Source organism: Anastrepha obliqua, chromosome 3 (assembly GCF_027943255.1).
Source record: "Anastrepha obliqua isolate idAnaObli1 chromosome 3, idAnaObli1_1.0, whole genome shotgun sequence".
Classification (NCBI taxonomy): Eukaryota; Metazoa; Arthropoda; class Insecta; order Diptera; family Tephritidae; genus Anastrepha; species Anastrepha obliqua.
This window is the reverse complement of record NC_072894.1, coordinates 60,582,300-60,610,255: the sequence shown is the minus strand read 5'-3', so window position 1 is coordinate 60,610,255 and position 27,956 is coordinate 60,582,300. Positions and strand designations below refer to the sequence as shown.

General features: G+C 34.2%; 1 protein-coding gene across 4 annotated transcripts in view; it reads left to right on the top strand.

Moving 5' to 3' along the window:
* The window catches only part of LOC129240193 (sodium- and chloride-dependent GABA transporter 1-like), a 147,234-nt gene that overhangs the window by 95,715 nt on the left and 23,563 nt on the right, over window positions 1–27,956 (top strand). The window contains exons 1-2 of one of the 4 annotated variants that reach the window (XM_054875816.1): window positions 19,071–19,183; window positions 26,810–27,150. The exons of 2 other annotated variants lie outside the window; for them this stretch is intronic. In XM_054875816.1, the coding sequence (XP_054731791.1) occupies window positions 27,013–27,150 (138 nt within the window). In that variant the 5' untranslated portion in view covers window positions 19,071–19,183; window positions 26,810–27,012. Of the gene's footprint in view, window positions 1–19,070; window positions 19,192–26,809; window positions 27,151–27,956 lie in introns of those variants that run through there. One more of the 4 variants, XM_054875817.1, reaches the window with a different exon arrangement.

Genomic DNA, 27,956 nt, shown 5'->3' with positions numbered 1-27,956 from the left:
AAACATTAGAGATTAAATCGATTGGTTCAAATTGATTGTTTGTTAATGTTTACATTGACAGGAAGTCGATAAGTTTGTGGCTTCAAATGGTTTTGTAAAAGCGAGTTCGTTGCTTAAGTCTTCCGTTTTTGCGAGTTCAATTACGACTGATGACTGATGATGAAAACTGAACAACTTAAATTTTACCTGTTGGTAAAAATTATACCTCCTCTTCTTAACCGCATAAGTGATGTTGTCCAAGCGTACAAGTCTTTGCTTACCCGTGTTCATCGGCGTTAACTAGCTTCCATATAAAATGAAGTTAAGGCTTTCTCCATCTTTAACACAAAGGAGGTTTTCAGCGAATACTTACGAGTCTGTTTCTTTTTTTGGTTAAATTTCAATGTTCCACAGATCTTTGGCACTTTCTTTTAAATCCGCTATTGTGAGTTGGATCGGATAAGTCTTAATGGAAGGATTACAACCAGATAATTACCTGGTCAAAGTATGATATCGATTTTTAAAGAAATTAAAAAGGTTATCGGTTTAGGTTATTGAGTTATTTTAATAGGTTATTGAGTGAATACATCAATAAGTTAAAAAATTATATATTCGCCGTTACTGTTTACAACCTCTTCCCACCTCTCGTCCAATTTGTTGATGCCGTTCCACCAAAAATCGCCTGGTCTGGTGTCAAAGAAGTTGTTGAGCCATTTACCCAATTACCCTCTTTGCAGCAAACGAACCGTTGTAGAATAAAATAAAATATAAAAATGCTACGAGCTCATTCCCCAACATACACACGCCCAAAAACGTTGATATGTGCAGAGCGCTATGTTTTGTTACAGTAGTTCTTCAGTTTTTCCTAAAAATGTCGTCTGAAAGTATATATTACAAAGGTAAGAAGAAAAATAACAAAAAACTATTTTTTAGCTAAAAAAAAAATATCTCGAATTTGTATGCAAGCAGACTACTACGTTTAACATTATTTGCTAATTACACTCTACAATATATAAATAAGTTTATTTGTTAGATTTTTAAGTAATTAAGTAACTTTTCGAAAGTTATTGGTTTTAAAATAATATTCAGTAATTAGTCATTGGAAAGCGATTATGAAGGTTTAAAATTACCACCGCAGTGCTGCATATCTATTTAAAATAGTAGATTACAGTACACAAACAAATAAAATTAAATATTTACTTACAAGTATCAATATCGAATTAATATAAGCAAAATAAAGCATGACAGAATTGGTATAGGAAATCAACAAACACAAAACTGCTGAGACCTATGCATTAGGAATTATGCACAAATATAATACATTTGTATGCATTAGACTGGGTTGAAAAAATTTTGAAAAATTCGACCCTATATTTAAGAGCTACCTTGAGAGAATTTCGGTTTCATACAACATTTTTTGTATCCTTCTAAAAATCGCCGAAATGGGGGTTTTTATCATAACTTGGTCATTTGTTATCGGATTTTCAAAAACGATGTACCCTTATCCTAGTCTTGAGTGAAACCTTTTTCACACACTTGGGTTATTTCCCCAGAGTTGTACCCTCCTGGCATATCCTTTTGGTTATCCTGGGATATTCTGCGATATCTTCATATCATTAAAAGCTTGCTTTACGCTTAAATTCAGAAATAAAAAAGTGCTGAAGTTGTAACACTTCAATCTACCATCTCATACAGAACAACTAACACTTCAACAGAAATCTCGGTTTTTTTTTTTTGTTTTGAAGAACCTATATTTTTATTTAAGTAAATCCTTATATAACAAACAAAAGTAAGTTGACCATTTTTGGTAGTATTATTTACTATAAAGACATGAATAAAAAATAATACTTAACTAACCAAGTTATAATAAAAAAATGTTTTGACAGTTTTTAGAAAGATAAAAAATAAAATGTATTTTATGGTGCCGAAATCTTCTGAGCATAAACTTTGATTACAGGAGTGAACATTTGCACCTTTTCGTTTTATATGGCGACCGACCCGGCCTAGTATTTTTCCATACCTACATATTTAAATATTTTATAACTAGATTATGTAGATACCTATACATCTTAATATATGCCCATATAGCTTATGATTTAAAGTAACAATAACAAAAGTTCATTCAAAGTAAAAGTAATCTGCCTCATTGAATGTTGCTTTACTTTTGCTTTACCCTCTTTCGGTGATTTTCAAGGCAACACTTGAGTGCACAGCAACTATTTGTTTGCTATTTATAGTTAAGCAAGTAGCGCCGGTGCAATGAGTTGCAAAAGTAAATACATAAAAACAAAAACAATAAACTAAAGTTAAATATATGTATTTTTCTTTTCAACGGCTACTCTTTAAAATGCACATTTTTTTAATTCGCTAAACATTCAATAAATCCAATCAATTTAATCATCGCCCTCTTACTGAGCTGGCAATTATCATTCCAAAACAAACATTAGCGCGGTAAGTGGTAAATGTGCACACATATATACATACACATATAAGTTTACACATAAATATACAAGGGCTGTTCGATAAGTACGCTTGTTGGGATTAACTATTTTTTTAATTTTAGTCTACGTATGAGGTCGACATACGTTTTCCGAATTCCGCATTAGAGAATAATTTTTTCGCAGTAGCTATGTTGCCTTTAGTCGGAATAGGAAAAAACCTCGCGGATCATATGTGGTTTATTTCTATTTGAGCGCGCCAACAACACTGCTGGGCTGTGCTGCTGCTTAGTCAAATGGAGCGACATGTCAAGTGATCCAAGAATTTCGGACCCTATCGTAATTTTTTCTGAAAATTGGTTTCAAGAAATGATGATACAAAAATTTGGAAAAGAAAAAAAATATAATTTTGAGACTAATTCAGACAATTTTGGTTAGAGATTTTTAAACTGATTTACATTGGGCTTTTGTTTAAATGTTTTTGAGCGCCACCTTAGCAATTCTAAGAAATAAGAAACAAATTTTAGGGTGAAATAACAAGCAAACAAAAAGTTTTTTTTAAATAAATCTTTTCTCCAAAAATTTTTTTTTTTAAATAAATCTCTTTTCCAAAAAAATTTTTTTTTAAATTTTTTAATAAAAAAATAAAACTTTTTTCCAAAAAATAGAAATGTGTTTTTTCCTAAAATATGAGAATAAAATTTCAAATATGAAATCAAAAACCTAAAATAGTTCACTTCGTACCATGCCCATATTTTTATCATTCAATTAATCATTAACAAAAAATAAAGCGATTATTCAAAAAAAAAATTAAATTTTTTAACAAAAAAAAAATTTCGAAAATAGAATTGAATTTTTTCCTAAAATATTAGAATGAAATTTCACATATGAAAACTAAAGCCTATTTGTCAACATTTAACGTTGGACTGTTGCTAATTCCCCGAATCATAACTAAATTTATTTTTTCTGGATTATAGATAAATAATCTTTACGTGAACAATTTCCTCGCTAACTAAGTAGGCCTGTACCCAAGAGGCTGATTGCTCTTTCTTAAAACTATAAAATAATACGATTATGCATCTTAAATATTAAATAATTTTATATCTATGCAGTTTTTCTATTTTCATTTGATCAAGAACCAACTAACTACCAAAAAATGAGCCCCTAAATCGGCCTAGATTTTATTGCAATGCATGTAATGCCTCACACTGCAGTACTCAACGGTATTGCCGAGATGACTAAGCGACATATACACTTACTGAGCGACCCTCGTACGTTAGAAAAACGATATTCGTTAGGTAATTGTAAAATTAAAAATTGTTTTGATACCTACTTTGTGTTGTATAATGAACTTTTGCTATACGCTCTGATGAGAAATATGGAAGTATGCGAATATGTGATTGCTACTGTTTTGTATAAGAGAATCTGCATTTAATTAATTTATTGCGTAGTCCGTCTGCCTCCTTAGATTTATATTTATTTTTCCATGCATTTTTTTCTTTAATTAATCAATTCTCTCTTTGCTGAATTTGAAATCCAAGTTACTTCATAGACTTGTTGTATTTTTTTTTTCAAAGTTTAGAGATAGGAGGAGTAAGGTAGTGCCTACGACAAAATATAATGGGTAAGCGTTTATTAAACATGAGATTGCAGGTAGTTGGCATGCGCACAGCTGGAGCGATTTGTTTACCGCTGTGCCAAAATTTTCACAGCTAAAATGGAAATAATCATTGTGTATACAAAAGGCAAAAATTATGTATGTAAATGTTTTTAGTGATCTGTTCCCTTGAGTGTTCAGTACTGACTTGTGCTGCTTTGAAACTTAGATACGTTTTGATATTAAATACCTACAATCTCTAGAATAAGAGAGAGACGAGTTGTAATGCCCTCCATCGATGACTTGTCTGCCTCACAATTCCCTTGTGCGTCACTATGCCCTGAATGCGGAAATATTCCGTCATTAAGAGATGCGCGGCATTTGCGAGCAGTGATGGAATTAGTGACTACCCCAGCCAGAGATTTAATCGCCGCTTGACTATCACAATAAATACAGATTTTTCTAACCGCAGTCACTATTTTGTCTAACTGGGCAGTTACCTCATTAATGGCTAGAATTTCAGTTTGAAATGCACTACAGTGATTAGAAAGATCAGCTGAAACGCTTACTTTTGGCTTCTTTCAGTATAAGCCAAAGCCAACTATAACATCAAGCCTTGCGCCATTAGTAAGCAGTTTTTCCAACAGGTATATGGTCAACTTACTCATGTCGAGTTTTAATTCTAGCCCTAAATAACTTATTTAAATATGGCCCATCCAAATAATTGTCAACAGGATTAATTCGAGTGTTATAGACTAGCGCCATTGATTCGTTACGGCAAGCAGAGCAGTAGTATTACCTGTATCCTGTTTACCAACAAAATTTAGGGGAGGTAAGAAAAAAAATATTCAGTGAATAAGCGATTGTGGTTCTAAGAGCGGCGTTGATACATATCTACGGCATGCGTTGAACTTTCCAAAGCCCGTTTCTACGCGTAGTTTTGTCGAAAGTCGTCCAAAGATAGGTTTGATAACAGCCCTACAGGTATATAGCCAGTGAGTGTTCTGCGGGGAAAAACCCCTCCATGGCTTTTTTGCATGGAATCGAGAATTACATCTAAATATTTAGCAGTAGTAGAAGTAATAGTATATTTAGTAAAATATAACGACAATGGCATGAGCCGTCTGTCGATTTATTTTTCGTGCAAAACAATTCCGGTTTTTGGGTTTTTAAAACCAGTAAAAATCTTTTATTAAGTAATCTCTGTATCTAAAGGCGTATTAATAAAACGCGAAAGTATATCCCAATGATCATTTTCCCCATTGATAATCTCAATCGGTTGTGAATCATTTAAGGTAAATTTTCCGAAAAAGACTTTTCTATATGGGCAGCGCACCAGGAAACGTGTATGTTTTCAAGCTCGCCTAAATTACAAATTAAGCAAGTTTTATTTTCTGTGCCCAATCTGTTACTATTTAAAATTACCATGCCACCTCTAGCCTTCATTATTCTCATGCTTGATTCTAAGTCATATTTTTTTAAAGAAACCATACCTTTTGAGCAATCTAATTCCTCATATATCCTACTAGTATTTAAGGCTTTTTGCATGTACACAGTCAACTTTGCCTGGTTGTGGTTTGTTAAAAGGAAATTTGCATCTTCTAGCTTTCTGATTGTATGTTATCTATTTGTCAGATTACATCGTTTTTATTAAATAAGTTCTTTAAATCTCTAATGTGGCAGCCGATTTTCAGAGTACACAAACAAAATTCTGTGCATATACTTAAGAAACAGATCTAAAGTAAGCAAATGGTTTTCTTGCATGCCGGTTTCCAAAAAAAGTATGTATGTAGGCATATGTGATGGTAGCTTCAGAATTCGCTTTACAAAATAGATATGATACTTTCGCAGAATATCAACCTTTTCAAGCAGTATTTCTTACTACTAGCGTTACGCCATTTAACAATGGCTTTACAAGTTGTGGAATTTTATATTTCAGCTGACTGAAAATAAAAGATAGTTTATTGGCTTTCGTCGTAAATATGTATGTAAGTATGTGAATACGTATTGCAATACATATTTTAAATTATCAATGGAGCATACAGCATACATATATAACATATGTATTATAAATTTACAATTAAAGCCCAAAACAATTAATTTTCGAAGTTGACAGTTAAAAGCTTAAATTCTATTTTAAATGTCATTCAAATGGCTCTGACAAATTCCGAGTATACGCTGTGGCATGTACGCATACATGTGTATATGGTAGCTTTGTTAGAATACTGAAAGTTATAAAAAAGGATTGACGTGAATAATCACTCATACAGGTATGTATGTTTGTACGTACAAACCCAGCTTAGAAATGCGGAATGACAGCCTACAGCGGCATATATTGCACTTTGCTATTATACAAGTATATAAGTAAGTATATTGTCTGATTGTATATGACCAAAATTGAGCGCGCAAACAATGAAATGTGACACTGCCACACATTGTCAACGCTCCCTTTAATACTGACTACTTTTTATTAAACCTACGCATACGAATATATGTATATTGCTTTGTTATCATGCTTCCTTTTACAGTTTTTCTAAAACGTTTGTTACGCTTTATGATTTGCTTGAGACGTACGTACATATATGCATTAAATAAATTGTTGTAGGAAATTAGAGTGTGAAACTGTTGGACATCTAATATCGTGCGATGCCAACTGGTGCACACAGGCTGCTACATTCATATATTTACTCATATGATCATACATATGTATGTATGTACACTTGTATTGGTTGTACGCAATTTTCGCAAGGCGCTACTTTGTATCTTGCACCTTAACAATGTGAGCAATAATTTCATCATTTTCACTTTTTTGTCTGTCATGCGCTCTGACTGCCCAAAGGTAGTAATGATCTGCGAGGTCTAATTTCACATTCAATTGACAATTTCTTGTGCCACATTTTCCTCCTTTACAAACGAGCTCTGCAAGGTATATGGTAAGCAAACTTGTGCTAGATGTAGCGAATGTGTGTTCTGTAGGAGTAGTTGTGTATGTGTGCACCCTGCAGAAATTATTCATAGCACTTATTATCCTAAATTTAGTAATTAAGAAGTGTTCAGTTAGTTTCATTAGATTTTTTGGCTCAAAATGTGTACCAAGTCACAAAATTTGTTGATCACATTAGGATTTTTGAAAAGAAGTATAAAGTAAAGTTTGGTAATAAATTGCATTGGGCCTTGCGATGACCACCAAAGCTATCAAGTATGTTCGATCCTCAGGTACATCCATTCACTCCGCTAGACGAGCGCCACATCTTTGTTGGGAAAGAATCAACGCGTGGTTCCTCAACATCTTTGTACACTTACGCCCACATTGTGGTATAAGAGAAGAGCGACATGATCAAATTTTGGTCTATCAATGCCTAGAACACACTGATGAGTGTTGCTCCATCAATCATGCTTGGCGATTTGAATGCAATCATTTCAAAGCAAGGCTCTGAAACTTCAATTGATCGACTAGCCAGGCCATAAAATATAGTAGAGTATCTAACATAAGCTTTCAACACAAGAATATCTAATCAGCGAAGTGAATCCTAATACTGATCAAGAAATGGAAGCCAAGTCAATTACGTTCCGAATTGTTGCTCTGAGTTGGCAAAATAAATGCGACAAGTATTTGGTGCGAGGAAGAAACAACTGGTACACACTGTTAAACGCAATCAAACTTGAGTAAATGGTTACATTGCCAATCAAGAAGAGAAGTTCGTGTTGATTCATAGGAGATATTGAATTCTCAGACTGAAGGGACGATTTTCAAGCAGGTGTTTCTTTACTTTAATGATACAATTGCCCTTCGTGAACGATTGGTATGCAATATTCTTCTTCATCGTATTTTATTATAGGCTTCTTGCTGTTTTTCTTCATGCAATGTAAATTATATTTCATTACACGAGTAAACATAAAATTCAAAATCACAAATCCTATGTAATAAAATAAAAATAAAATATAATAAAAGGAATTGTAGGTATGTGTCTTTAATTGACGTTATCCAGCTCTCCTTGTTCAACACTCCTTTCATCGTTTTAGAGATCTTCCCGGTGCACTTCTTCCATTCGATTTAGAATCTCTAGCAATCCTTTTTATTCGATCACTGGGTGTCCTTTTTACACAAGCTTGTCATCTAGTACTTACAAGTTCAAAAATGTCAGCAACTTTCGCTCCCTTCCTTATTGAGTCATTTCTTACACAAACTAGATGAGTTTCTCCTACGATGGATCGTAAGTTCGTTTACTCATTTCCAGAACAGAGGTAACTCGAAAATGCTGTTAAAATTATAGCAATAATAATCATTTTCAAATGCAAACAATTTTTACAAAATACTTTCAGGTGCAGTCGGCGGTGTAAATATTCAAGCAATAAAGGAATTAATATCTAAGTCTTGTATGAATACATTTTTGTGGGCTGAGGAATTCGTACTTAGGATGAATAATTTCCACGTATGTAGACTAGAGTGGGATTAAAAAAATTTTTTTTTAGGATCGAATTCAAATAGTGCGGAAAAGTTGCACTGTTAGACTAATAAAGTGTGTGCCAAGCAGAGTCCTCAAATACAAATCAAATACTGTATTGAAATTTCAGTTGATATTCTGAAAAATTTTATTTTTTCAGGATATTTTTATTTTCTCTATGCATACATTCCGGAGCACATTTCATACCAAAAATAAGGTATATCTAATGTAGACCGCCAAATCCATTCGCATTCTGGGATAAATTTCTTTTACGACCTTAATATTGGTTAACTTTACTTTTTTTGCCTGAGTGTTTTTAGATTAAATGGGAAAAATGGACGAATGCATGTAGTAAAATTTTGCGAGGAATAATTTTGTAGAACATTTTAGCCCACTAGTTTTTGCACGGAAGGGTCATTTAAACACTTTTTTGGAAGGTCGATATAAAATGGCCCAGCCTCCCAATATCGGATTGAAACGTATTAAATGTCTGGAGCTATTCTTAAGCAAAATACATAGAAAATAAAAACAGAACACATTTCCATTTGAAATATGCAAATATACAGTTTCATAGTGACAATATACAGTTTCATAGTGCCTCCTAACGTCAGATGGTGTATTTTTATTAGAAACTTTTTCAGGACAATAATACATTCGGAGATTTGCCACAGCCTGTCGAGAAGCGACAGCTACTACAAAAAATCTTTTTATATCATTTGGTGTTTCGTATTTAGGCTCCACCGAATAGTAATCACACATAAAGACATTCGGCTGGGGCGGCCGTATATAATACATATTTTTTCTAAAATAAACAAAGTAAACACTTTCATTATTTAAAAATAAAAAAACAGTAATGTGAAACTTGCAGTTAGTCCTCTTCACATAAAAAGACATACAACTTTGTTCCCAAAAACTCTGAGATGTTAATTAACCCTAATCCCATGTCGATGAGTCCTTCGTGCCCGACCAGCTCGTTGAGAAATCATGAATTTTTTTATGAAACTATTGCACGGTGTATGCTTCATGTTTCTAATTTTCTGTTGGCGTTAAATAGTAGAAATAATCGCCGGACGCGAACGGTCTATGGAATTGGGGTTAAAATTCAAAAATCACTCTAGCTCTTTGGGAATGCTTGGCATTTCCGAAGCTTGAATAGCTTTTAAGTGGTAGGCATACGTTGTACGATTTGTTTTCCAGAGCACCAAATAAAAAACTGATATAATTCTTCACTTTAAAAATTTATAATACCCGAATTAATTTAGCACACACTGAAAAATATGAGCACTGGTTCATTTTCAAGTAGATTTTGGTTAGCTTTGATTTAGCTTCATTTCCTGCACCACCTGCATAGAACCATATTTAGGTATAGAAATAACCAAATACGCATTGTCACTAAACTTAAAATGCTCTGGTGCGTGTCGGGTCGTGATTTCATTTCAGTCTCTTCATGTGTATTTCATTTTGTCTATTGTAATATATACAGACATATTGTATACTCCTCGTTGGATATCGTATTTTTTGGTATTTCTTGTTGCGTCAGTGTCATACGCAGCTATGGACTTTTGCATACGGAATTGTTTCGTATGTCTTTATATAAAAACGACCGTTACTTATTGGTTGAATAAACAGATAGTGAAAGGAATTACGTATCTGCAAACAGTTAACTCGAAATAAGATCTCTTAAATTGCAACATGGATAACACATACACATACATGCAAAATACATGCATGTGGTATACTATTGAAATGTAAAATTATCCACTTAAATGCTTATTTTATTGTTCTTCTAGTTACGCCAATCCCAATATTATTGAGTAAATTTGCTTTTTTATTACGAGCCACAACAGTACATAACTTCAAAAAACCTAAATAATAATAAATGTTAGCCTAGCTTTCATCGTTTATATCGTTATTTATATAGACTCGCATTTTTCTCATTCCCTTAAAACTATTTTGTTTGAGTTGATGTCGAAAATAAATATGCCGAAGCCAATCACATGCATATAAATAGCTTTTTAAATAAATACATAGGAATTTGGCAAAAAGAAGACATGAGAAAAGTTATTAAAATCTATAGTATAAAGTTATTAGCATTTTTTATTTATAGTGCGTGCCCACACATACATTAGCACTGGAATTTCTGATTATACAAGGTGCCACCTTATCGGAAGATTTATAATTTTTGCAAACAGCGTTGTACGCCAATTCATATTTAACACTTCTGAACTTGACAGCTGCAGTATACAAACAGAAAAGTCATGGATCGCATAAAGGTCAAATTAAAGATTTCCATCACTCAAATTTTTTTTAGTAAAAAAGTCATTCAAAACCAAAATTGGAAGATTAGTATTCAAAAATGTTCGCACTTAGATATTCAGTGGTAGGCCCTAAATCTGTTGGAATGAGTATCAATAATATTTTAATATTAAGTAAATGTTTTATATTTGAGTTCTAAAAATGTTAGATGAATTTGAATTTTTAGAAAATATTTTGTGAAAACGGCTTTTTGTTTCTGTACTCTGGTTCTTAGCCAAAAAGCACCAAATGTCATTGTTTATTAGTCACTTGACTTCACATTACCTTAAGTTAGAGTACACTAATTTTTTTCAATAATTGTCGTAAATGAAACCGATGATGGTGTTTGTTATTTCAACAGAATGCCAAATTCATGTACTATGGATTATGAAAATGGTTTAAATAAATAAAATTCCAATTTCTGAGCCAGTTAGATTATGTAATTTCTAAGCCATAGGAGGCCGCATAACCTTTTTCATATTGATAGATTTGAACGAATTCAAAAGGATTTTCTTCGTTACGCTCTCAGATCACTTAGTTTTGTTGATTCGGTTTTTTCGTATGATACAAGATGTGCCTTCACAAATTTGAAGTACTCAGAAGAAGTACTCTTTAAGTCTGCTTTATCTTATCACCAGTGGTTTAATTGACTTTCTCTTCTTGTGGTCCGCATTTATTTTCACATTACAACGGCTAATGATTTAATCTCTGGAGCGAGTTAGAACGGCTTATGTTTCTTATGCTCCGATATTTTAAGAATTTAATAAAACTTCAAGTTCTTTGGCACTTGATCTTTCGTTCTCTGAATAAACTTTTAAGTTTAATTTAAATGATTTATATGTAAGTAGATAAATTCATTCTCAAAGTTTATTTTCACTAAGCATTTTTGTTGTAGTCTTATATTTCTTGATTTACTAAGAATGAATAACTAAATAAATAAATTTGTCAATAAATGAAATTATACCAAAATATTGTAATTACTGGCTACATTTGTATTCACGAAAAACATTAATTTGTTTATATATAAATATTTATATATATATATATTATATATTACCCATATCATATTAAATTTCAGAAAATTCTCTCAAAAAGAGAAACAAGAAAGAAGCTACCATCAGGATAGGAGCAAGCGATCAAAAACGCGGCCGTCTATGTTGGAGGGCATTTTGTTTAAGAGCTTCGAACTACTCAATGGATCAATTTTCTGATACCTAGGATCGTTGTTCAGAATCCTGCCGAAGCGCGCTAGTTTATTTATCCATTACTATATTCTAATATGATTACACAGGCCAACAAAATTTGATTCACCTTTTTGAGCCGAATAAAATTAGTTAAAAAATTATAGTTCAACAAATTTGGTGACCTCAACCTAATTCGAACTATATCAAACAGAAACTGTTAATTAGAAAGCGATCACCATTTTTGAGCAACTATCCGGTCCATTGTACCTTATTTGCCTTCTAAAGAGGTGTGAGTAATTTTATGACCACAAGCAAATACGACATATAGAGTGTTGTGAGTGGGACACTATAGACAATTACTACCGCAAGCTTTCTTCACAAAATAAAAAATATCATAGCAACCTTCTATCTACAACTGTCAAGAAATATCCTACGTACCCCTCGTGAATATATTTTTGAAATTTAATTTTTTAGCTTAATTTGAATTAGTTTATAGTAAAAATTTATTTTTTTTTAATAGAAATTCCAAAGTTAGTAGTACATTCATTCATCCAAATTTCAAGTATTATACCTAAACAAAAAAAAACCCACGCGCCCTTTGTGAATAGAAATTTGGCATTCATTTTTTTAACTTAATTTGAAATATTTTTTAATAAAAATGTTGCTAATTTTTTATCGAAACTTCAAAGTCAGTAGAAAGTTCAGGAAATTTCATCAAAAGTTCAAGCATTATACTCGTACCCAGAAAAATTTATGAGTATGCGCCCATTTATTAGTTCACTTACAGTAAAGTACAATAAAGGGAAAGTTTGAAGTGCCTCGAAACTCGCGTTTAGTTTGAAATTTTTTTTTGTTAATGGTGCTGTTTATATTGGCTAAATAAAAAAAAGCACGAACTTTTATTATTTAGATAACTTTTTGAGAATGATAATAATAAAAATCAGTATTAACAAATTTACATTTGGGGAAGTAAAATAAAAGTTCATTAACTTTTGCCATATTTTTAGATTTTTTCTACTTTGATTCTTTTCTTACATAGCTTTATGTCTGTTTTGTTTGTACGCAAATTGTTATTACACGGAGGCTATTGCCTATTTGGTATGAAATTCTTACGCTATACGTGGACTATTGCACCTGATTATCGAATATTAGCAGCATATATGTGCCTATCATATGTAAGTATGTATGTATGTGACCATGCAAATATACATAATACATACGTATACGTTGAGAATTGTTTTTCATTAGAGTAGATAATTACGTATTTATTATACCCAGCTCACAACAAGTGTACTGAGATAGGGTTACTTTGTTAATGAAATGGCTATTTTCTCCAGTTTATCGAAGCGGAGTATATCTGAAATTTTGAGAAACAAAATTTCATCGAAAATTTGTTTCTTTGGAGTTAATAAATACTGATCTTTATGGAAAAAATTTTAAATTCTAGTTTTAGTTCTTTTAAGATGCATTATAAAGCTACTAAGCTCGTAAAAGTGTAAGAGATATTAAGATGTAAGTATACATTAAAAACATTGTTAGAAACTAAACATTTACCATCAAAAAGTTTTGAATGACGAAAAACAAATTGTTCCCAAAAAAGTGGAACATGTTTATCCAAAAAATTAAAAAAATGTGTTTTTAAGTTTATCCTAAAGAACTTAAAAAAAAAAAAAATATCAAAATGTTTAAAAGACTAATATAAAATTTGTCCTCCTATATGGCTGTACTACATGGAAAGTAAACGCGGCAATCACGCGATGCCAGCAAACGTTTGGCAACCGCTGCCTGCGCCGTATTTTGCGCCTCGTACACATTTTTTGGCCCTGTAAAAGATTCAACTCCGACCAGTTAAACGAAGCTAACCAGCTTGACGTGGGGACTGAATTGCGAAAAAAAGTGGCAGTGGATAGGAGATACGCTTAGAAAAAGAGATGACAATGCTGCTAGTCAGGCCCTGCAGGCCCCTTGCAACAAGCTGGGCGAGGTGTGGGTAGGCCACGTAGTACCTGGAGTTGCTCAACAGAAACTGAAATTAACTCTCTTGGTCTTATGTGGGACGAACTGGGATACATAGCACCAAACCGTATCCATTGGTGAAGAGCCCCTATGTTCGAATAGGAGTTACGAACAAAAAAAAAAAAAATTAACCATTTTGAACATTAAAATCGGTTCAGTTACTTCTTCTTCTTCCTGATTGGCGCGGTAATCACTTAAATGATTTTTGCAGAATTTGTCAAAGCGCGCAAGCCAAGCCGGCTCTGTTATCACCATCAAGTACCGCATCGCATCTTCCCTTTATAGGATGTTGTCATCGTCCCGGCTTCTGCATCATACTCTTTATTATACTTATTATACTCAAGCCTACGAAAAAATCATTTTTTAGAAGAATTGACGGCAATTCACAAAATACTTGAATTACATAACATAAACAGAATCATCCAGGGGTAAAAATATGACATTGAGTTAAACGTTTGTTGGGTCTAATTTGGTTTCGCGCGAGCGTAGACTTTTCCAATCCAATCGTCTTTAGTTTGCTTTATTTCAACGCATCATCTTCCACTGCCTTACTTATTACACCGCGCGATATTATGCATACAAGAGCAAATGAACTTTTACCAGTCGTTTATTGATTGCATGTCTAAAACTGTTTAAACAAAGACGCTACGGCTATTTACATACTAATGAATTTAATTACAAATTCGATGGCGTTATAGTGCGCAATTACTTGCACATATATGCATATACTTTTATGCATATGTATGAGTGCATGAATGCAACTTATACCTTATAGTCATTATATACCACATATAATATTACAAATTGCATTGTTAGATTATGGCCTTGCTACCGTTTTTCATATCTACCTAACTTCCTCCGGTTAACTATTTTATTTGTGCACTCAATGTAAACATACCATAATTCAAATTTACCGTTTCTGAACTTGAATTGGTGTGTGGCATGGCATCTTCAACTTTTTCACTACCTCAATTTCCAGTTACTGCGTTATTATTATTCTTAACTTGCTAATTTATAATTGTTTAAAATTCTAACTCCTTTGATATTATCTGTGAGGAAGATGGTGCATTTACACGTTAGTGTTTGGCTGGCGTGAATACTACATGCGACTTTGTTTACGGCGTCAGGCATTATAAATTCTCAGCAATAATTTATTTGTGCACTTTGGAGCGGGTCGATTTGTGAGACTAAAGTGCGAATTTCACATAAATGAAATATTAAATAATATTTAATTTAATCCGAATGTTTGATTTACCAGTAATCGCAAGACTGTCATGTTAATGGATTTTGAAAAAATTTTTGCGTTAGTACCTTTTTGCCTTACTCACCTCGATATAGTGTTTTACGTTCAAGTAGGTCCTCGCATAGGTAACCGAACCTAACCTACGTCGATATGGCATTGTTTTAGTTTTTAATTTAATTTAATTTATTGTTTTTATGGGGAGCTGTCGCCATTACCTGCCAAGAGGCGACTCCTATTAGAAAAACCTTTCTCTACATATTATTTGGTATTTCGTGCCTACAATGAACCTCAAAGCAGGACAATACCAATATTAGATTCTTGTGCCGCATTCGATGAGCCATTTAGTGTTTCGGAGGAGTTTAATCAACCATATAGGATTTCGGAGGATACACTTTATACCAACAACGCCACCTCATAAGGCCTCCTTGTGCTCATGCTTTCACATGAATAGCTAAGTAGAAACATGGTAGTAACAATAGGAGTAGGAATAGATACTATGTAGGAACATGCTAATAGCAGTAGGAGCAGCTAGAATGGGAATTTCTTCTACTGCTTAGCTCTTACATCTTCGGAGTAGCTCTTGAGTTCGGAGCATCTCTTGGAGTCACTTAGAGGTTTTTTGCTGTGCGAGTAGTAACAATTGGGTCAGTTAATGCAGATATTTGTCTTATGCACCGAATTTCATTGACGAGCAATTATCTGGCAAACAATAGCTTCGTATCCATTATCCACCGTAGGGAGCTCCAAATCTGCTTATTTTGATTACTTTATTATAAACTCCATCTACCTTTAGCTCTGTTATGGAACTTATGAATGATTTTTAATAAAAAAAGTCCACCTGCCCTAATGTATCGACATATAGCGAAATACTAGTATGAACAGCTAAAAATGCATTTCAGCGCCCAAAACAATAGCAAAAAACTTGAAGCATCGTACATACATATATCGGGTGTTTTTTAGCTGCATGAGAAATATCGATATTTATAAATATGGTTTGATACCTGAGATCAGCAAACTGTGTTGATGTTTCTGATCAGTGAGGTCTGGTGGCGAATGAGGATAAAACGAATTACCTCCTGCCATCAAACAAACAGTCAGCGCACTTGCGTATTGGCAGCCACGTCACTGCTGACAGTTATGAGTTCAAGGTTGTAAAAGACTTCGTTTATTCAAGAACCAGCATTAACACCGAAAATAGTGGACTTAGCAGGCAATGGAGTATGAAAGTTCTCCCTCAACGAACAAAACTAGCACTCCATAAGGTCCTCATCATGCCCATCCTAACATACGACGCAGAAGCTTGCACGATGACAGTATCCCAAGAAGTGTGCTTTGAAGTGTTTAGGAGTTAGCAACGGCAAGTATCATAGGCGATGGAACAATGAGCTTTACGACCACATAGATATAGCATATCGAATAAAGATCCAGCGGCTACGTTGGCTGGGACATGACTGAATGGAAGCAAACACTCCCGCTCTGAAAGTATTCGATGCGGTACCAGCTGGTGGTAGCAGAGGAAGAGAAAGGACTTGGCCTCACTTGGTGTTTCCAACTTAGGCCGGTTAGGCAAGAAACGACTGGCGCACTTTGTCAAACTCGATGATTCGTCATCATTGTTCATTTATTGGTATTTATTCCTCTTTACGTAAGGATTTTGGCTTACGTGCCTATAAAATACAGCTCGTGCAAGAACTGAAGCCAAATGAAGCAAAACCAACGTTTGCGTGGCACTTTTGCCGATAGGGCTCATTTAGATTTATTATTCAGATTTATTGGAAAAATAAGTCAAAAATTTGACTGATCGAATGCACCACATTACTTGTAGCTGCGACGGACTTCTGCGGGTTATCATTATCAAGAAATAAATGCTATGAAATTGTCTACTAGATCATATTACGAAAAAAAGCATTCCAACAATATTTTTGTTTTGTGTTACCATTTTAAGGTCTCAAGTACTTAAAAAACACCCGATATAAAAACTAGTTAAAACACTTTTTGTTAATTTGGTACATATTTATGTACATATGCAGTAGATTCACTGAACTGTGGCCACGTGTTGTGTTGTGTCTTTAATGTTGAAGAGCCGCGCTCGGGTGCGTCGAACATGAAGAATGATATGGTTGGCATGCAAACGTCGCATTACAAAATCTGTTGCACTGTGAACAAAATTGCCAATTGAATGCCAATAAAATTAGCGAGGAGCCTTATAGTGCTAGGTCTGAATTTCGCTAAGGGATTAATTGTTCTCTTAAGGTAATGTGCTGCCCAACTGATTTTGGTAATTCTGTACCTCAAATGCTTGTATTGGGATCCCCATATGAGATTATGAAGCGTACCTTCTGTGGTCATTGCCGTAGAGGTTTTGTTGATCAGGTTCTCAAATTGACTCAAAAATGCCTGAGTTAAAAATAAAAGTGCGATTATCTGGATAATTCGTTATGAAAGCGAATTAACTTACCAGGCAAACACTTTAACCTGGAAAATAGCCACTAGCTGTTAAAGAGAACTAGTGTACTAGTTATGATACTGATGCTGTTATAGAAGGAGAACGCATGCACAAAATTCCTTTGTTCTCCTTAAAATGCAGTATAGCACTCCATATGAGCCCGTTCACTCCGATACGGTGCCCACCCCCCCATAGTTCGAAAAAAACTATTACGAGTTTTCTCACAAGGCAATGAACTGGCTCACGCCGTATTGCTTAATATTCCTGGCGTGAGATCTGTATTAGAAGTTTAAAATCTAGTTCCACTGAAACTGTGCAAGAGAAAGCGGTATGGAGTTGACAGAAAAAGGCTTCCGGTATTGTTTCGAACTATGGTATAATGTAGGGATAGAGGAAGGGTGTATGTATATTGAGTGTGATAATAAATAATTGTGACTGAGATATTTTACAGCATCAACATCATTGCTTATCAGCCACCCCTCGTATATTTATGAAGTAATTTTAAAGAACAAAGTTTTTAAGTTTTCTTTGCTTACACCACTTTTTGCACATACTGTCTCCACTCTAACTGAATACACACAAAGAAAGCGCTGATTGTAGCAAAACTGCTAATTATCAAATATATGAAAAGTAAAGGGAAAAATAATAATCGTATGAATGAAAGAAAGAACACACACACACACATGCTCTTAGGTTCCATACACAAATGTATAAATATGTTGATATGTACGTGCATATATAGATTTACTTGCTATGAAGCTTGTGTGTAAGAAAGCAAAGCCGGCGGCGCATGGCAAAGCGTTGATGAGTGGCAGCAACCGCTAGAAGAGCGGAAACAAAACAGAGCAAAGCGTGAAGCATGCAAAGTCTACTTATGCGTGTGTGCGTGTTTGAGTATGTGTGCTTTGTGTATGGAATGAATGGCTTGCTGAAGGTAATGTAGAAGCAAACGATTAGCTGGCTGGCCGGCACGGCATGGCGCACCAGCTTCAGCTGAACTCGACAGTCAAGAAGTCGAATAGTCCGCAGTAGCGTTTGGAGCGACTGAATGAGCAAATGAGAAAAAGTCGCGTTGTTATTATATTTTTTTCTATACTATATGCAATAGTAGTTATTTATGAAGGCTTCGACTATCTTTGAGCCGCCACCGCTGTTAGCGAGTAGCGAGTTTTAGTGTCAGTATTACCGAAAGGCCGTACACCACCGTCTCTCTTACTTACCAATGTTTTTCAGACAATTAGGGAGAATGCGTGTGTGGTGATTTTTTGTGGATACAAACATACGTACATACGGTTATAGGCGCGTTGTAACATGTGAGGCTTATAGTACATACATACGTATGTAGCGGTACAAGAAGCATTAGTTTTTTGTTGTCTGCTGGGCTTTGGGCCTTCAACGCGCTTGCATGCGCCGTCAGTTTATTATTACCCGGTGAGAGCGAGTGTCAGTTGTACAAGCGGCGCAGTAATTTTATTCAAGAAAAAATGTGTGCAAAACAAAACAACAAATAAAGAACACAAGCATACACACATATACAAATGTAACTATGTATTACTATGTGAAAATTCTAATAAAAAAATTTTAAAATGAATTCTTAACCGCAAAAAGAAAAAGTTCAAATAAATGCAAGATTTTCAAATAACTTGAAAATGCCAACAAAGCGGAAATAAAAAATCGTATAGTTTGTGGAAAAGTTCACAAAACCAAAACAAAAAAAAAAAACAAAATCAAGAATTGTGACTTTGATAAAGTTTTAGGCACGGAAACAGCAGCAGCAATTTTAGTTTAAAGCGAAAGCTTCAACAATAGACATTGCAACAATGACCGTGACAGCAAACACGACGGCGGCTATTGTTGAGCATTAGTTATTTGGCAATGGCCAGCTATCTAGATAACAACGAAACCGGCTGCGCGAAAAGCATCTTTCATCTTGCGACACCACATCAGACCTTTGACAACATTTTGCCGTTAGTGAAACTTTCAGGTGTTGCTCAGCCGAAGTGGTGTACAGATGCGCGTGCGCTGAGGGCATCAGTCAATAACACTAACACCATATACATACCATAACACTAATACCATCAACAGCCAGAGTGATTTGCTTCGTTAACTGGCATCTAAAATATTCTAAAAAAATTGTTTCCATATAAAATTTTTTAGAAAATTCTTACTGCTGTGCGATTATTATTGCCTTCCTTCGTTTGTTGTTGTTTTAGTGTAATGTCGTGAGTTCAAATGTCGTGAGCAGTCTGACTTCTCGAATTCAATTAACGCTAGTCTAATTCAATTTAGTGTCAAGTGAGAAATATATGCATATGTGTGTGTATGTATGCATATAAATAAAATACGCACATGAAATTTGTAAAAGTAAAAAAAAAACAAAACAAAAAAAAAATAGCCAATTTGTAAATGTGCGCTGATACGTATGCATAGTGCGAATTTTCAAAAAGCTCAATTTTTTTGATTTTTCATTTAATTTTTAATATTTTTTTTTTTATGTTGTCATTTATGGATTTTGTGCGGCTTTTAATTCCATCGCTGGCTCAATCGGATTATGTACAAATTTGTTGTTATTTATTGGCTGATAAATGGAAGGTGTGTGCATTTTGGATTTAAAACTAAGTGGATTATATAGACGTATGCATGTATGTATCTATGTATATATGTAAAATTAAAACTAAAAGCACCAAAACAAAGTGCCTTTTAGAGCCCGTGACTAACGTAAATACTTAAATGGCTTTTGCCGAATTCGTCTTGTCAATATGGAGCTATTGCGGTCACTTGCTAGATATGCGAATGTTTTTTGTAGGCAAAAGGCAAAACAAAAACAAAAAACAAGACTTAACTAAACTACGAAATTAAATTTAAGTGAACAATTCAATTAAAATGAAAATAAATGAAACAAAGAAATGATGTCGAGCGAAATAAAAAATAATGCATTTAACTCTAATCGAAAGCAACGAAATGGAACAGTATAAAATATTATATTATGGGTAGTATAAAGTGAAGAATTGAACTCAATCAAATATTTGAAAAATAAAATAAAATTAAAAAAATATATAAACAAAAAGTGGTAAACTGAGCTCGGAAAATAAAAGCGAAATCTCTACTAGTGTACATTCCGCACTTTGGAAAAAATATAGAAAAATATCACGAAATTAATTTCTAATGCTTGAAAAAATTGTATTCCTGATATATATTTTTTAAACCACCTAAATAATTTAAAAAATGTGGTCTGTATTTATCCTTATGAATGATAGCAATAGACAACCCAAATTGAAAAAAAATTGGCATCCTGAATTCAACTAAATTTCTTAATAAACCAAATTTTGTTTTGAACGCCGAGAAATTTTATCTAGAATTAACTAAAAAGTTCACTGTTTTAAGGTGACACTTTATAAACATATCAAAACTTATGTGATAGACTAATATTATTAATTCTTAAGATGAATAGTAACAAAGCAGCATCAATAGTAAAAGTCTTCAATTCATGTCTTAAACACTTTGTTTTTAACAATGGCTTTGAGGAATTTTTGCAAATTTTTAAATTTTACTTTATAAAAGAAATGTATTATGTAAAAAAAATTCTAAGTTCTATTACCAGAGCAAAGCGTTTTTCAATAGTGAGATTTGTTTTTAATTAATTGCAATGTTTTGCTATGATCTGACCATGTGAAAACATTATTCCAGAATTACATTTATATCATGACCAAGTTAAGTATCGAGCGCAGGTTGGAAATTAATAAAAATTAATGTACTGAAATATTGAGACTTTAATAGTGCTAACTTAAATTTTCGTTCAGTATATGTCTACTGCTTCTGAATTACCGATACAAAGTCTGGATCATAGTGCCGAAAATACCGCAAGTGAGTTCAAAGTGAGCCAATTTAGTCTATTACATAGGGATTGAGAACTTTCCGGGCAGATTCTGTCCAATTTTGTATAAAAATTTTGAGTTACTCCCTAGCAAAAGCATGTTTTTTTATTGCAAAAAATGTAAGTCATGTGAGTACCATGTTGAAAGGGTTGTTTTGGCTTGAGTTTGATGCTCTTAATAAATGTGATATTTTTACCTACCGAATGGTGTTAATTACCTCACAGCTTATAACACAATTAATTTATTGTTAAGGAAGTTCGCCGAAATTCATCTGATTTCGAGAAATGACTCAATTGAATCGGCATCTCGTCCATGTGATTTGACACTCTTGGATTTCTTTTTTTGGAATTATGTTAAGTAGTTGGTGTTAGAAGAGTTTATGAACAATATCGAATGAGAAATTGGCAATGCTCCCACCGGAACATGGGGAGAGTAGTAGATAAATGTCTCTACGGAGAGGGTTCAATAAGTACCCGTGTTAGAAATGAAGGCATCATTTTTTCCAAATTTTTTTGTTATTTGTCAACATGGGGACTATGTTTTAGAAAGATACACTTCTCCTATAGCTTCGGCCATTTTTTAATCACTCTAAAAAAAAGGATTTGTTGAACTCTCACAAAAAATACGCTTCTGCCTCGGCGATGACTTCCTCGCTTGAACTAATTTTTTTCCCGCGAGCCATTTCTTCATGTTGGCGATCAAAACAAATTCGCAGGGAGCCAGATAGGGTGAATACGGGGGGAGTGGCAACATTTCATAATGCAGTTCATGCAGTTTGGCGGCGACGATTCCGGAAGAATGTGCTGGTGCGTTGTCGTGGGGAAACATCACCAGGTTTTCGCCAAATCTGGCCGTGTCCTCTTAAAATTTTTGTGAAAGCGGTCCAATAACTCACTGCAGTATTGTTTAGTGACCGTTCTTCTTTTTTCTAAAAAATCCAAAAAATCATCGCCATGACTTGTTTGACCGATGGGACTGTCTTTGCTTTCTATGGAGCTGATTCACCGGGAGAAATCAATTGTTTTGATTGTTGCCTAGTTTCTGGTGTGTAATGATGAATCCGACCGATAAGAGAGGTGCAAAAACCAGCCGGTAGCTGTTATGAGAAAACTGCGAAAGTAAATCTGTCGTCAAGCCCTGGATTGGAATCTACAAGATGCTGGCAAGGTTGGCCGTCCAAAAATATATTAGAGAAGAACTGTCCAGAAAGAATGTTGAAACGTCAGGAAAAAATTGGAACGAAATCAAGCTCTTTGCAAAAACTAGAATCATATGGAGGTGTTTTACTGAGGCCCTATGCTCCAGTGGATGAATCCAGGTTTCGTCAACGGTGACAACTCGATGCAAAAATTCCTTCGGATCTCGCTTAAATTCCACATACTGATTCGAACAATACTGCTCTTTTTCCATCATAGCGAAAATCATGAAACACATTTTACTCGAATAGCTGTCAAATCCAAACTAACCTATCAATCGGTCTGAAATTTGTTTCAGGAACGCCCCCTGTCATCAAATATGCGCATTTATTGAATCGCCCTCGTAAAGTATCGACCTTAACAAATGTGCTCGCAGTGCCCATTTAATATTTAGATTGGAATTAGTATTTAGTCTGACGTAATATTTCCAGGTGCAGAGTTGGGTTGGGCCACCAGGAAGCATCAACTAACATATAACAGTAAATGTCCGCCTAAATACTCGCACTGTTCAATCAATTGAACAAAAACTCTAATGTATACTTACATATTGACAATAAAAGTCATAAACAAAGAGACTGGTTAAAAAAAATGGAATGAATAAAATTAGAATATCAAATAAAGACTGAAATTGAACAGCAAAGAATTGGACAAAATTTTAGTTGTTGACATTGAATTTTATTATAGACTTTGTTAACAACATATCTACATATATTCATATATAAATAAGCACACGTGCACAGACTACGCCGGGTCGGTTAGCAAAACTTTAATTAGCTATGCAAAACTTAATGGGCAAGAATTTACTGATTTTTTGAAGGCTTTAATTTTTTAGGGAACAATTCGATTTAAGAGGGTGAAGTATGGCTCAGGAGAAAAATAGTACCTTAGCAGAGAAAAAATTAGTAATCATCGGGCACTTCATGACAATACATATATCACTTACGAACAAAAAAAAAATATTTATATGATTTGAGATACTCGCCAAAAGCCTTGAAGTATGGATTGACTTTTTCAAACTTTTGCCCGACCTGCTCTAATGTATACATACACCATTTGTATATATTTATATTATATATTGCATAATCTTATGAATTTATTTCGGCTCCACTGGCAACATATAAATATTTAAATATTGCAAATACATGCTAGTTGACAAATTAATTAATTTCCGGTTGTGCCTGGACCGTCTTCTGTATGAAAATTAAATGCGAATTTTCAGCACTTCGCTACTATTTGTCAGGCCTAAGGTTTTAAGCGCCAAATTTGGCAGTCGAATTGGAGTGGTCGCATAAAAGCGGTAGCGTTCATTCCACAAAAAAATCCAATTCTTTGCTTGAAATTGTAAATAGCTGTTCTACATGCACACATTGTTCGCATACAGACGAGTAGAAATGGGTTAGGTTAAGCCAAAGTGGCTACTGACAATTCAACTAGCGCGCGAAGAGTTTCAAAACCCCTACTACTCTTGCCAGCGGAGTTAACGAAAAACTCAGTTTCCAACTATGTTTGTCTTCATCTAACATAAATAGTACAGCATAAAGATAAAGTGGATGCCGAGTGGATTTTGTTTTTGATATAAGGAATTTCTAGTCATCTTGCGTACTTCGCAACGCAATAAGTATTTGACCGAGAAGTACCGCACATCTACATGTGAATAGTTCTCTCCCATTGAGCATGAGTAGTTCTTGCATTTTCCTCGTACTACGCGCTGGCCGTAAACTTTTTATCTGCTGGGAACAGATCTCAGATCTCATAACTCTTTCATATTAGTAAAAGAGATTCAGAATAACCTTTTTCTTGCAAGCTCGCATGTCTTTTCAAAGTGTCTTTGAGTGCTACATTTTGCTTGCGAGATAAAATGAGAACTACTTTCGTGATCTATGGTTGGTTAAAGGGGTGATTCATCCAGAATCCAACTAGCGCTTCCACACCATTTTGTTGCACATCCTCGTTACCAACTTGTGTACCAGTAATTTACAGCAAGACTATCTAGTCTGAGCGATTTAAGAGCCTTATTAGGTCTAAGCCAGACAGTTGTTCGAGACTCTCGAACAGCGGTTTGTTCAGGGTTAACATTCTGTCCTTCCATAGGGCAGAGCATTCACAGATGAAATGGAAGATTGCTTTCTTTTTCTCCAGCTGTTTCCGACTGTGACAGTAGGTGTTGTGAGGGATGCTCATTTTGGTTGCTTGTTATCCGATAGACCAAAAGCCAATTATGAGTGCCATTAGTCTCCAGGCATCACTTCGTTTTCATTCATATTTATTAATGTCGACAATTGCTTGAGGTTGTAGGTGGGCCATGTACTTTTATAGTAGTTCAGTACTTTTATTTTTAGAATTAATCGAGATGGAATCAAACGCCCTCAGAGCAGCAGTGCTTTTTGTAGCGCGAAAGTGGTTAATTTCTTCTTAACTATTGGGAACTCAAAACCACTACCTCGTGGATTATTGACCTCAATGCTACAGTGCGTAAGTATTTAATTACAATATACACCAGTTTAGAGAGCATTCATCATGTTTTGCCAATTGTCTCCCTGTTGCGGTATAGGGTAACTGTCCCTGAGTGTTTTGTATTAACCTTATTGTTTTATCAAAAATTATACACAAAATAATTTTCGTTTCATTCTCTTAGACAAAGTCTTCTTTTTATTTTTACTAAAACGCAATCATGGAAAATATTTTTTCTAATAGCGGTGCCTCTCGGCAGGTAATGGCAAACCTCCGAGTGTATTTCTGCCATGAAAAGGCTTCTCTTAAATAAACATTTGCCACTCGGAGGTGTCATAAAATTGTAGGTCCCTTCAATTGTGGAAGATCATGAAAGCGCACACAACAAATAAGAGAAGGAGCTCGGCCAAGCACCCAACAAAGATTGTATTTATTCTATTTATCGGATCCATGTTAATCGGTCCATGTTTTTCGAGCGCATTAATTCCAGAAAAAATTAAGGTATCTGAATGAAGTTCACCAGGTCCATTCACACTCACATCTAAAGTGGATGAATGGTCTTTCAGGTTTCAATTTTTTTTAACTTAAATTTTTGAAAAAATATTAAGAATAGCCTTGGATTTTACAATTTCCGGATTTCGCTATTTGTCAGTACCAATATTTCGGTATCAAACCCGAAACCATGATTTTTTAATGAATTATCACACTAGCCAGTGCGCAGCTCACATAAGCATTTGATTTTTCAACAAATGTTTAATTTTGAGTAATTGCGCGTGGTATATCAAACATTTTTAGTGTATTTTAAAATTTCATGGTGGTAATTAAATATAAACGTGAAACAAATAAGTTGTACACCAAATTTACTCAAGTTTTAATTTAAGCGGATATTGCTGTTCGCAATTACCATTTAAATGGAAAAGATCTGTTTGTTATTAAAGTGCACTGATGGATTTCTCCTTGACTTTGAGTTTATTCAATGTTTTTTACCACAGTAGCCATGTCTCAAACCACCTACTCGGAAATCAGATGCGAGTTAATTAGAGAATTAAAGAAACACAATGAACTATTAAAGAGCTTGACCAACTGCTGCAGAACTGCATAACTAAAGCAAAACAAAAAAAAAACAAAAAAAAAAAAACACTAAAACAAACAATAAAGCCACAAATTATATACGTAGGCATACATATGTGAGTACGTGTCAGTACTAGTTTATATGTAATATACGAGTATCAAACTATTATTGGTTGAAGGTGTTGATTCCATATGGCTTGTGTGCTGCTCTCGGCTGCTTACTAAATATTTGAGCCACGCATTGGCAAAGTGTTAATAAAAACTTAAAAAAATATTTAAAAAAAGCCAAAAAGCAGTTGTGGGGTGCATTTTTATTTTTATTTTTTCTGTTATCTATTTTGTTTTTTGTTGTTTTATTTTTATTTTATTTTATAGTCATTATTATGCAAACACACACGAAATGACGTAAAAAAGTGAAATGGGCACTAATGGTGATAAAATAAATAAGCAAGAAAATACATAAATAAGCATATATAATACTATTTTTTTTCAACAAAAAAAAAAGCAATAACAAAAAAAAATTATTTGAACGGAAAGTTTTGACCTAACTAAATAATTAATTAATATTTGCAGCAGCGCTAACATGTGAAAATTTTAAAAATCCAATAACAAAAAATAAACCCAAGCATGATAACTATTTTACTTTCACCTGCATGGCGACCTTTAATTACCAAAAAAACAAAAATAAAAAATCCAAAAATTTTTGAAACGTGCTACTGAAAAAAGTTAAGGAAATTTTAATTTGTCGCGTTCATTTGGCTTGCCAGCGCCGAGTAATGCAAGAAAATGACAAATTCTTCTGCGCATACAAACGCTACAAAATCTGCCCAAAGATGGAGATACCAACAACAAAGTATCTAGCAGATTATTTATATGTCGTGCATGAGGATGTGCCATTCCGTTATTATCGCAAAGTAAGTATGGTGGTATATGAGTTACTTTTTTTGTTTTTTTGTTTAACTCCATTTATTACATACAATCTTCATCATTTAAAAATCATTCAGTGTTACTTCTAGCGGAGGTCCATGCCTTAGAGCTATGTGGCAGGGAATGCCTTCGCAGAGACAGGCGTGGTGTTAATATCAACATTCTCTTTGACTGTCAAGCAGCTCTAAATTCGCTAGATAGCTTCTCATTTCAATCAAGGTTGCTCTGGGAATATTTTAAAATTCTGGAAACTCTAGCATCAATAAACTTTGTTACCTTGTTGTGGGTTCCGGAACATGAATGAAATTGCGGACACTTTAGCGAAAAGGAGGGTAAAAACTCTCTTCGTAGGTTCTGAACCTTTCTGCGAGGTAAACAATAGTTTCAAAAGTGCCTTTTTACGTGAGCGGGAAAAACGAGGCTTAATCGAGTATTGGAGAGTCCAAACGGGCATGCGGCAATCGAAAAGACTCATTGATCCAGAACATATAAAGATAGAGGCATTTCTTAAACTCAGCAGAAAACATGTACAACTAAATTACCCCGGAAGCGGGGTTATAGATCTAAACCTCCTGGCATAAATTAAGCTTTCAGCAGTTTTAGGAGTTATTAATAGCCTAATACTGTTTAAGTAGGCTCGTTGCTTACAAACTAAGACGCATTGGCACAGGTGGGTAGCATCTTAGACAGAAATCTCTGCAGGATTTCCAAGTTCGATTTTGAAGCTGAACCCCGCATTTGAACTCCGTTGGTCCATATCAGTTTGAGTATTGCTTGACATATAAGCACTTTA